The sequence below is a fragment of the Juglans microcarpa x Juglans regia genome, chromosome 7D, assembly GCF_004785595.1.
Source record: "Juglans microcarpa x Juglans regia isolate MS1-56 chromosome 7D, Jm3101_v1.0, whole genome shotgun sequence".
Classification (NCBI taxonomy): Eukaryota; Viridiplantae; Streptophyta; class Magnoliopsida; order Fagales; family Juglandaceae; genus Juglans; species Juglans microcarpa x Juglans regia.
In genome coordinates this window covers 20,646,153-20,658,124 of record NC_054606.1, presented here as the reverse complement: position 1 = coordinate 20,658,124, position 11,972 = coordinate 20,646,153, and the positions used below count along the sequence as shown (strand labels likewise).

Sequence of the window (11,972 nt, the reverse complement as noted above, 5' to 3'; positions counted from 1 at the left end):
AGAAGTTCAGTGAGTTTGCAAGTGAAGATCTTACCCCCCACAAATAGCTTCTTGAGCCTGTTGTCCATCTTGTGGATGCGGTCAGCACGGCTTGCAGAAGACGTCGGCCGAAAGTCCGCTAGGACCTCATCGACTACCTCCTCGCCTTCACCCTCGCCAGGGGCCGCAGGCACTGTGGCTACTTTGGGCAAAGGAGTGCCCCCCGTCGTGGGAACAACTTCAGCAGCAGGCTCGAGGACCAGCGGCTCGGATTAAGCATCCATGGTATCTCCTGGAGCCAATAGTGCGGAGCGAGGAGAGTTTGCTATCATCATCATCTTCCTGGGTGACGATGGCTTGGGCCGGATAATGAGCGCCACCTCGAAAGGACTCCCAGAGGGAATGGGGACATCTTCAAAATTGGATCTGATGGGGGACATCGTCTAGGGCCTTTTTCCTTTTCTCTCCACCGGTGGGCTGGGTGAGCAGCTACAGGCTCACGATGTGACCTCCCTTATTGGGAAGCCTACGTCGAAGCACAAATTGGCCGGGGAGCCAGGTACAGACAAAGGCTATCCTCGGCTAATAGAGCCTCTGAAGAAATGTCGTCCTGATGGGCCTCCACCCAAGCACAGACGACCTTAAGCCTGAGCATCTCGTCCAGGGTCGCGCTAGGGTGACGACCGTTGTCACGATCCACGATGCCCCATATGGCGAAGATAGGGAATGAGCGCTGAATGGCCTGCCTAATAGGGAACTCCCATCCATCGCTAGACAAAAAAGAAAAAAAAAAGGGCCCCAAGTCCACTGGCCGAGAAGAATTGGCGGGGTAACTGTAAGAGGATTTACAAACTTTGGCATCGAAGACTCTCTAGTCCCAGAACTCACTTATTTACAAACTTGAAAGAGAATTTACTGACTTTGGCATCGGAGACTCCCTGACCCCAAGGTCGCCCTCTCTCAGTTGCTTTCTTTTCTACTTTTGCAGGCCCAAGTCCCGAAAACCTGAGTTGCTAGAACCTAATCCAAAGGCGTACGAAATACGACGTTAACAATTTGGTTAAGAGAGAATTTTGAGAACGCCTGAGATTTTTTTTTAAAAATTATTGTTTATTGAATCCTGTGAAGGTAGATACGAAATTTTGAATATATATTTTTTTATAAGATTTTGTAGTGAGATTGTGAAATAGGTAAGAAAAATGATAAACGTACATCACTTTTCTTAATTTAAATACTATGTTTTAAAATAAGGGATATTTTTTATAAAATAACTTATAAAAGTAACATCACTTTATAAAAATATCCTTATTTTAAAATATGTTGTGAAATGTGTTGTATGGGTATTACTCGATAGGTAAAGTTGAAAAGTTATTTGAATATAAATTTTTATGATGGCTTTTATTTTTGGTTTTTGTAAAATTTGTATGATTTTATGTTTTTTAATTTGGGTGAAACTATATACTACACTCTTATTAAACTTTCATCGTACTATATAAATGTGACACTTTCCATCGCCCTTATATCATTTTAAAACAAAAGCAAATTCAAAAATTACTAGGCAATGCCTTCTCATGATGGTGGGATAAGAGAGTTGAGAGTATAATATGTAACATTTTTTTTTTTCACTTTTTACTAAAATATGGGCAAATGATTAGATGATGAAAACTTGAAATAAATTCTTAAGATTAAACATGTTTAAATATTTTTACATGGCCTAAGTCCTATAGCTCTAGGTGATGATCTACTTGTTAAGATATAACATAAATAATTAAATTTATGTCTTCTATCGTTTAAGCTTTCATAACGAATGATAACTTAGCATTGTCAGTTGCCCTTTTTGGTTTGACAGAAAGAACATAAACCCAAACCATTGGTCAATTGCTCTTTTATTTTAATTTTAATTTTCATAAAATAACTAAAAGAAATGTTCAAGCAATTATCAATGTTGAAAATAAATACCTCAATGCTTTTCATCTATTATTTAAGAGTACAAAAACAAACTTGTGTGGAAACTCCAAAGGGAAATTCCAAAACTATACATTTTGATGTAGCCAGGCCAAGAAAAATTACACAAAAAAAATTGGAGTGAAGAAATAAAAAGGAAAGACAGAGGGAAAAGTACAAAACTTTTCCTCACTGAATCTGTATAATATTGTACAATCAATCAGCTATCTATCAATCTATATATCTTTATGTTCCAGAGTTTCTCTGGTGCAGAAAAAAAGCTCCTCATCTCCTCTGGAAGTTGAGGAACTTGATGCCATAGGCAAAGACAAAGAAGAAGAGGAGGACCCAACCAACATGGGCGAAGACTACAGGGACAAGGAAGTCATGCTCAAAACCCATGTAATCCTTTAGGAATTGGTCTACAGGTACGACTGTTGAATCAGAAAGTTGAAGCGGAGTCTTCTTGTCTGCAATTTGAGATGCAAAAACACCATAGATTGTCCAAGCAACAGGTGAAGCCCAGTAGTACCACCTCCACCATATGGGGATCAGCTGCAATGAAAAAGCCCCAAAGTGTTGTGATTACAGCACAAGGACTCTGTTTCAAAATTAAGATGCCTTCTCTATTTTTCTCAATTGAATGGTTTGGTATCTTTTCATGAAAATTATATATATACACAACTCGGTTTCTAAGTTTCCAAGTTTATTCTTAGTTTTTGGAAGTAATAAAAACTTCTTTGTTTTTGGATCTCCACTGCTTGAAATGATACATTCCCATAGTTTTTCCAACCTTCTAATGCTTGGAAATGAAACAAAGATATGGTTTTGAAATCACATACCGGCCTAGGAATGAGGAAACCAGAGAACAAGTTCCAAAAGCTCAAGAAGAAGGACATAACAATTGCGGCAATTTGATGGCCCGGAGTCAGTGCAACAACCATCATCCCGTACATTGAGAAGTATGTAAAGCACATGAATATGAAGTAGTAGAAATACAAGAACTTGTCCACCTTCCAGTGGAATCCAATCATCGAGTACAGAAGAAGAGCATACACAAACGTTTGTACTGCAACATAAATTGTCTCAATGGCCACCTGCAATGAAAAAGTCACCCATCAGTATATATACAGATTACATATAGACTTTTCCATTCTTTTTTTCGTTTTTGAGAAAACAGGCAATTTGATACACAATAGAGCTCGTTGTAACCGAGAACAACTTCCAATCTCTTACCTGAGCAAATGCATAGGGCAACTCTGAATACATTCCAGCAGCTCTTTCACGGTAAAAGACTGTTCTCTCTACTGCAACCACAGATTGTACGGCAGAAGCATTGATACCTCCAAGGAAAAGAACAGCAGCATAGGTAGCTCCCAAAAGATTGATCAGGTCTTGCTGTTTGTGTCTGTTAAGAAAGTAAGATGTGATTGACCTCGTAAGTACCAATTCAGAGTAAGGAACATGAAGTACAATATTGCTTCTATGCTAATTCCGAAAAAGAAAATAGATTTACATGCTCTTAAAAGTGATTTTAGATGGGCCATTAAATGATGGAAACAAAAGCAAATGAAGGTTAGGATAAAGAAATTTAGACTTACATCTGGTCTCCCTTGCTCCAGAAGATAACACCAAACATAACACCAATGACAATTGTCAAGAAAAACCGAATTGCATTGTATTCCGAGTTTCTCCAGTATGACCAGTGCTGCTTCCAGAAACACGCCTTGCACTGAGTTAGGAAGCTTTGGGAGTACTGAGTGGGGAAGTAAAGATCCTTTGAACCAGGTTGTGGAGAGCTCAGCTCCTTGATAAGCTCCTGATTTCTCCTGAAAATTAGCGAAATAAAATAGCGATAGATCAGCACACATGCAGACAGGGAGGATGTCGCAACAGAAGAGAGGAGTGAATATTCTCTCATTTATTACTCACCTATAGAGGTCAGAGCTGGCAAAAACTTCAGCAAAATCAATGTCAAGTTGACCCTCAACTGAAGTAGAACTGACCTCCAACATCCAGGTAGCAGGATTGTACCCCTTTTTTATCTTGGGGACCCCTTGGATAGCCTAACAGAGGTTCTCAATATTAGTCAAGATTGTATTTGGATAATTTTAGGAGCACATGCTTCCTAGTCCTTGAAAAATGACATGAATACTCTTCCTGATCCTTAGAAAATTATATGAACAATCTGAATTAACCATTTTACTCCGGCAGAGGTGTTCATCATTAAAGGGATTCAACATTGATTATGCAACTAGAAATGATTAGTAGTATGACAATGGACCGTGAGCAGCTTGAACACAAACATGTTGGAAAGAAGTTCTGAGCTGCCAACGTTTGGGCATAATTACTGTGCAATCAAGCATGTAAGAAAAATTGGAACTCACCTCAAAATACTCGACAAGTTTGTGAGAACGATCACCAAGAGGTCCGGCATAAATTGCCTGTCCTCCTCTTTTCATCAAGAAGAGCTGCAAGCACAAGACAATAACAAGGTGAAACAGAGCAGATGAAATGATGTTACATCATACATGAAACATATAAGAGATTGAATAAGTTAAAAATTGAACCATACCTCATCAAAAGCTTCAAAGATGTCAATGCTCGGTTGGTGAATTGTGCAGACAACAGTTCGTCCAGTATTCACTGTGTTTCTTACAGTACGCATGACAATGGCAGCAGCTCTAGCATCAAGGCCTGACGTGGGCTCATCCATAAAGATGATGGAAGGGTTTGCAACTAATTCCACAGCAATGGTGAGCCTCTTTCTCTGCTCAGTTGAAAGACCATTAACTCCTGGAAGTCCAACCAGAGCATCCCTCAAAGGATGAAGCTCAACCAAATCCATGACTTCGTCAACAAACATCTATAAGAATGAAGAAGATCACAGTCAAAAACATATTGTTCATCTCATCCAGTTTCTCATATTCAATGCAAACTAGAGAGTAAAAGGATTTTCAGCTAGACAAATGATTATAAATTCAAAATATAAATGAAGATTATATAACCGCACAATTTCAGGTGGAATAGTTGACTATTTGGAGGATAAAATTGTATCCAATTAGAGAAATAAATGCTGAGTTCTCAAAGAAAAAATTTGCTACCTTTCGTGTTTCCTTTTTTACATCCGAAGCGAGACGCAACCATGCAGAATATACGAGAGATTCATAAACAGTGACATATGGGGAATGAATGTCATTCTGTTCACAATAACCGCTGACCCGAGCAAATGTGGCTTGGTTCTTTGGGTAACCAGAAATGCTAATACTTCCTTCAATATATCCACCAGTCTTTCTTCCTGCTAAGACATCCATCAAGGTAGTCTTTCCCGCACCACTGACACCAACTAATGCTGTCAGTACACCAGGTCGGAAAGCGCCACTAACATCTCGGAGTAGCTGCAGTCGGGTCTCATCAACACCTTGGGTCTTCATTTCCTAAAAAGGATACCATTATGTTTTTTAGAAAAATCATATATGACCCATGAACGATGTTTGGTATCATATGGCCTTTTAATTTCTCAAATTAAAATGTTATGTTTGATTCGCTATCCACTGCAAATTCAATTATTTTTTGAAAATTCCAGTCAAAACTGTCTTCTAGGAACCTAATGAGTTAGTAACCAAATATCAAGTGACTGTTTCAGTTTCTTTTTGTTTATGATACTTTAGCGATGAACAAAATATTTCAATGCATATATTGATGGGAACAAGTGACTTACTGCAGGCATATCCACGTAGTAATTCACATGATTGAAAGCAAGTGAAAGGGGCTGGAAGGGCAAAACCATTCCTCGTTTAGTTTGAACTGAGCTGGTACTTCCTTGAGCATTTCTCACTGACATGTCAATACCTGTAATGCTGATTAGTATTAGACTACCAAAATAATGTGATAGTGGGGCTACTATACTCAATGCGATGCTTATGCTGTAGAACTAGTGCTACGTCATGATCACATTGTTTTAGAATTGGGGCAAGTGGTGAATAGGAATCTTGCAGCTTGGTCATAATTAACCTAATGCTTTTCTCGCTATCATCATGTTTGATACCCCAGAAGAGAGCAGGCTTGGCAAAGATTTTAGGTCTTATTAGCTTTGATTTTATTAATGCCATAGTCCGTATAACTTTGAAGCCAACACTAACCTTCTGAAGTGGTTGCCAATTGCCTCCTAGGCTTCCTTTCAGACTCATCCTCCACGATCACAGCTTTAGTATCACCGGGCACTGAATTGAGTTCAAAGGAAATTGCAGAATGTCAATTCATGTATCTTATTGCAGTATGAAAAACCAATGCAAAAAATTCAAATTATTCACTTACTATTCAGGAATGTCAGTGCTGCAATGAAAAGAAAATTGAAAAGAAGAGAAAACCCGAGGAGTGCTGCAATACATATCCAATACCAATATTCCTCAGTGAACAGGCCTCTCTCCTTGAGAAGAGTCTTTCCAACTGTTGGTTGACCGGAGTTTGGTGTTGGCTGTACCGAAGAAATCAAGATGATATCAAGCATAAAATAGATTTGAATTTAACAAATGCAATGACGATATATATATATATATATGTGTGTGTGTGTGTGTGTGTGTGTTAATGTATGAGGAGAACCAAATGTGATGATAAAAATTCACTGCAAATCACGAGTTTTTCTGTCCTCTATAAGAACTTACAGTGCTCCATCTGTCATCAAGAAACTCGTTGATAGCAATTGCATTTTGTCCATACATCATGGGAGAGATGTAGTAGCCCCATATCATCCATGACTCAATGTCATCTACGCACCAATATGAGTGGCATTTTAATATCTTGAAAATATATCAAATACACCAGCAGTTTATCATTGTATTTTTTATGATTTACAACAATCCAGGCATTAGAAGAGTGGTTTCATGGCTAAATACTCTTTAACAAGGTGAACAAATAAGGATTTCTGACCTTTGGAAACAATGAAACCACCAAGAACGAACACCAGCAGCAATGTAAAGGTACCAAGAGTGCTTGCAACAACCTGTGTTCTTCCGGCAGCTGCAATGAAACGGAAGAGGCAGAGTGCCATCTGATGTACGCCAAAGAAAGCCAAGAACTGCTTGAAGAACCTGAACATGTAGAACACTTATCAACAGAGAGTTTTCATTTGTTGAACTACTAGATTCCAATTTTCATAAGTACCACAAATCTAAAGCTAGGAGTATTTAAAACGAGAAGATAAATTTAGTACTTACCTACTGGCGGAAGGTGCAAACCCAATGGTGTAATATGTAAGAATGATCCAAAGACCAGATTCCATCAGTGAAACTGGAATTCTAAGGAGCCAAATAGGCAATGCAAAAGCCCATGCAGGGTAGAACAAGAAATCCCTCTGTTTAAAAAACACAGGAAGCCTAAAAACTGTCATTGCAAGTTCTGTCATTCCATTAAACATGACATTAATGAGGCTGAAAAATAGTGCTCCCCAAAATTTTGCTCCATCTCTAATTTGTCCAGTTTTCATTTCCGTCCTGAAGAACACAGTCAATGCAATTGTTGCCATGACTGTTAGCTGAGTAGTTTTGAATATGTATACAAACGAGCTGCGCTTCATCAGCAGCCATTCCCTTGTGAAATTAGCCTTGAAGAGTTCCATGTTGGAGATCCCGTACTTTTCTCTTACCAAAGCAGCAGGATGGGCTCTGGATTTGTCATATGGAATTCTTAAATCTTCTGAGAGTTGTTGCCCAATGTGAAAAGAGTTGAAGGCTCTTAGAAACTCAGGTACAGAGATATATCGGTAAGGTTGGTCCCTTCTGAACCAATATTGTTCTTGGTCATTCTTGGAAGTTACTTCCTGCAGAAAGTCAGCAACTCCTTTCCTTTCTGGACATTTGAAACCCACATATTCGAAGAACTCAAGAACATTCTCACGCGGACCTTGATATACAATCTGGCCCTCAGAGAGAAGGATAATGTCATCAAAAAGATCATACGTTTCGGGGGCTGGCTGCAAGAGAGAGATGACCATGGTGACATCCATAATATGAACCATTTGTCTCATGAACTTGACAATCTGAAACGTGGTGGAGCTGTCCAGCCCTGTTGATATTTCATCCATAAAAAATGCTTTTGCTGGTCCAACCAACATTTCTCCTGCACTCAATACAAATAATTCTGGTCTGAGATTCAGAAATGGTTTTGAACTTTAATCTTAAATACACACTCACAGGTAATAATAGAAGAAGCTGACATTATAACATAAGTCAATAGACAGAATGGGTTTTCCAAGATATGGTAACCCAGAAAGGACATTTCGACATCTGATACAATCAATGGAAATAATCTATCATAAATTTCCAAGTGCGGAGGATTATGAAACTATTTGTAGGTGAAACTCTTCCTATATGAAGAAAAGGGACATAACTGCTCTTTTTTGCCATCATGTTTAAATATGTTCTTTATGTCATTGATACATACCAGTGGTTACACGCTTCTTTTGTCCACCAGAAATACCCCTTCTCATGTCATCCCCCACCATAGTATCAGCACAAATATCCAATCCCAGTATCTGTTGGAAGCCCGTCAAAATTTTTAAGTGAGTTATATAACTGGTGGCAAAATAAAAACATAAGAAACCAACTCGCTAAGTAATAGAACCTTGAGATTGTAATCAGTGATCAAGCTTGTCTCCTGTCCGACCATAGCCGTAGCTTTCATGAAAGCATCAATCTCGGGATCTGGTTTAATTCCTGCTTCTTTCTCGCGTCTAGCCAACTCTAATAGCATTTCATACCTGGTTCCAACTCCTAAACTACGTGCCGAAAAATCCAACGTCTCACGAACAGTCATCTCACCGTAATGGAGATCATGCTGGCTGATATAAGCACAGGTTCTTTGAGGCACGAATTCATTGAGTTCATGGCCACAGTATGTGACTTTCCCAGTTACCTGTTCATCGCCCCACTCATTAATATTACCTCCAAAATCAATTGTGTATACGAGTGAATAGGATTAACACACGAGGTAGAAAGAAGGAGAGGATCACAAACCCTTAAGTCATCATCCAGCTTCCCTGAAAGTGCTTGTAGCAATGTTGTTTTCCCTGACGCAGGAGGCCCTAGAAGCAATGTCATCCTGAAAATGCATAAACAGGAAATTAGTATGTCCTTCCTTTTACGAGGAGAAAATTTGTATGCAGAAGATATTAGTTCTGCAATATATGCACAATTCATGAACATACCTCGATGGCTTGACTACACCGGTCACATCTTTGAGTATCTTGACAACTCTTTTCTTTGATGGAGAGAGCCGAATCTTCCCTAGAACTCCCTGTTCACAGCATAAAGTGTAACTTGAAGGGGAAATAGTAAAATCAACAGGAAAATTAATGCCAGAATAAGAGAGAAATCAATAGCATGAATACAATACCTCTATTGCGTTCAAGGAGGAATTCAGCAGAGTTGGAAGTGCTCTGGTCCCAACGTATGCGTCTCCTTCAACCGATAACTGCTGGAATCTGACTTCAATCTTTGGGATCTCTATTCCTACCCTGTTTCCAAAAAAGATTCAATCAAGAAGATTTCGCATCAGAAGAAGGAATAACTAGTTCGAAAAGACAAATGGAGATCAAAAGAATAAATTCCTACTATTTCCCAGAAATGAAAAAAAAAAATCACAAAAGCGAACACCTAATATTCAGTTGCTGAGAAGTGGATAATCAGAGAAAATAAATAAAACCAAAACCCAGTGGAGCTACAACTTTTGCCTTAAAACCACTACTAGATTCAAAACCTTAATCCTTTTCTAATGCCCTCCATTTCCCCAGCAACCAAACAAAACTATTCCAGAAGAACAAAACATTTGCAGATATATATACGAACATATATATATTTATGTTAGAAACCAACCTATCAGTTCTGTCCCTAAGCCTCCTGAGGAACTTCTCGTTATCCTCTTCAATAACCTTGAGAATGCTCTCCATCAACTGCTTCTTATCCTGAGAGCCAAGCTTGGTGACATCAACCTCACCATGCACAACCCTCCCGTTACTCATCACCTGCTTTAGCATCCCCGTCCTCACCCTATCATACGTGGGAAGCCTCTCTATTGCAGCCCACTTCAACTCCTCCTCGTCGTTCTCCACCTGCCGCCCGCTCCGCTGAAACACGTCCGGCTCATTCCACATTTCCCGCACGCTGGCCGACCGCCAGCTCCTCCTACTACTCGACTGCCTAGCCAGGTCTTCTCCGACGAATGCCGCCGCCATTTCTGAGTACGCCGGCAACCCTCGGAGTGATTAACAACGTACCACTAAACGCTAGCTCAAAGTTTTAGCACCCAGTGAAGACTAAAAATAATTCAACGTATAGAGTACCAATCTTGGCGATTCTTCAGCACAACAAATTCATGAAGCGTAGAGATTGATTGATTTCTCAATCTTTCTACGCGTTTGTTTGGTGAGTGAGAAAACGAGGAGTGGGGGGAGAGATATTTTTGCGAGGATGTCTTAAAGTTTATATATAGTATAGAAGAAGAATAAGAGCAGCAGCGGCCAGCGAGGTCTTTCATTCTCTCTCTCTCTTTCGGACTGTACTTTGATTGAAATTGTTTTTTATTTTATTTTTTAATATTATTTTGATTGGTCAAAGTAGGAAAGAGGAAAGAGATTTCCTTGCCAACGTTGTATTTTGCTGACCATAATGAAACTAAAGAAGCATCTGTTGGACGACAAATGTTGTTGTTCACATACGCGTGGCTTCAGGGCGCGTGCCTATCTCTTTTGCCTAACTGCTTCTGACCAGTCCGACACGTCGTTAGTAAATGATTACTTCTAGGCACTAAGTTAAGTTAATTGGATCATTAATTACTTAATTTATCTAGATTTTAAGCTTGAAATGATATGCGTAAATAATAATTAAAAAGTGATAAAAAATAATAATAAAATAATAAATAAAATAAAATAATAATATAAAAAATAATAATAAAATATTAAATAGTAGTACAACGTAATCTCATTTTTATTTGTAAGATTTACATCATATAATTTAATTTATAAAGAAATATAATTAAATTATTTTTTAAATATTTTAAATTTATTTTATAAGTTGGATCATGTTACATCAGCACGAGTCATATAGAAGGAAGGATGTATCTTTTATATCAATTGGCAATAAACTAATTAAATTTAAGAAAATTATATACGATTATTACATATATAATTCTTTTTTATATAATCATGTTTTAAAATAATATTATTTTCATAAATTATTTTATAAAAAGGTTGCAAAAATAATTATATAAGTATCGTTTTTCAATTACATTATAAGCTCGTCTAATAAACAAGAAAGAATTATAAACAATTGACTCAATATTTGGCATAAACTTATATATATATATATATGTATATATATATTCTGGTAATGTCATTGGATTCTGTAGAAGTATTTCTTGATGATGAAGAAAAACTTGGCATTTGTATTTGTCCCTCTACTGTGTATGACTTGCATGCATTTATGCTCACCAACAAACTCGAGTCTCAATCCGTCTGGTATGAATTCCAGCTCCAACTTTCCACGCCTTCTAGAAACGACTTGACACAAATATATATATATATATATATATTGTCTTTTTTTGAGCATTGACAAAAATACTTCGTTGCTATATATACAGTTATACACATACATATAATGTGTAGATTCCACGATTGCAATGGGAATGCAGTGCGTGCAAGCCGGGCCGTCAGGGCCGTTTAATTAAGAATAAATATAGATAAAAGTTTTTATTGAGATTATTCATTTTACACACATGATGTGGTATTATCTAGATCACATATCTTTCTAAATGAGTATTGAGAACAATCAACTAGAAATAACTATGCAGTGAGTGTAAAATGTATACTACTACAATAATTTCTCTCTAACATTACTCTTCAATTAATTCGTGAGTTAAAAACTCTTCATCCCCTGTTGGATATTTTTGTATATATATTTATTGGTAAGTTTTTTTAACAGTACTGTACGTTTATTGACGTTACAAGACTCGGTTTTATTTTATTTTATTTTAAGTATGAGAAATTTTACATAAAA

The 11,972-nt window shown here is 37.8% G+C and overlaps 1 protein-coding gene across 1 annotated transcript; it reads right to left on the bottom strand.

The window, feature by feature from the left end:
- Positions 1-1,924: 1,924 nt before the first annotated feature.
- LOC121239677 (pleiotropic drug resistance protein 2-like) lies at positions 1,925-10,459 on the bottom strand. Its single transcript, XM_041136950.1, has 20 exons — positions 9,795-10,459; positions 9,316-9,436; positions 9,128-9,216; positions 8,937-9,021; positions 8,545-8,835; positions 8,365-8,455; positions 7,140-8,040; positions 6,853-7,013; positions 6,588-6,691; positions 6,241-6,400; positions 6,066-6,146; positions 5,645-5,775; positions 5,028-5,360; positions 4,499-4,789; positions 4,311-4,394; positions 3,856-3,989; positions 3,525-3,752; positions 3,160-3,331; positions 2,766-3,020; positions 1,925-2,478 (listed from the first exon to the last, which is right to left on the bottom strand). The coding sequence occupies exons 1-20, from the start codon at positions 10,151-10,153 to the stop codon at positions 2,209-2,211; spliced, it is 4,341 nt and encodes a 1,446-aa protein (XP_040992884.1). The 5' UTR covers positions 10,154-10,459; the 3' UTR covers positions 1,925-2,208.
- Between the last annotated feature and the right edge of the window lie 1,513 nt (positions 10,460-11,972).

What these genes read in the sequence shown, in the direction of transcription:
- LOC121239677 (XM_041136950.1), bottom strand. Translation starts at nt 10,153, where the DNA reads ATGGCGGCGGCATTCGTCGGAGAAGACCTGGCTAGGCAGTCGAGTAGT. An exon ending in GCCAGCTCTGACCTCTATAG is followed by an intron (nt 3,753 to 3,855) that starts GTGAGTAATAAA and finishes GCTAATTTTCAG; the next exon opens with GAGAAATCAGGAGCTTATCA. An exon ending in GTTTCCTCATTCCTAGGCCG is followed by an intron (nt 2,479 to 2,765) that starts GTATGTGATTTC and finishes TTTTCATTGCAG; the next exon opens with CTGATCCCCATATGGTGGAG.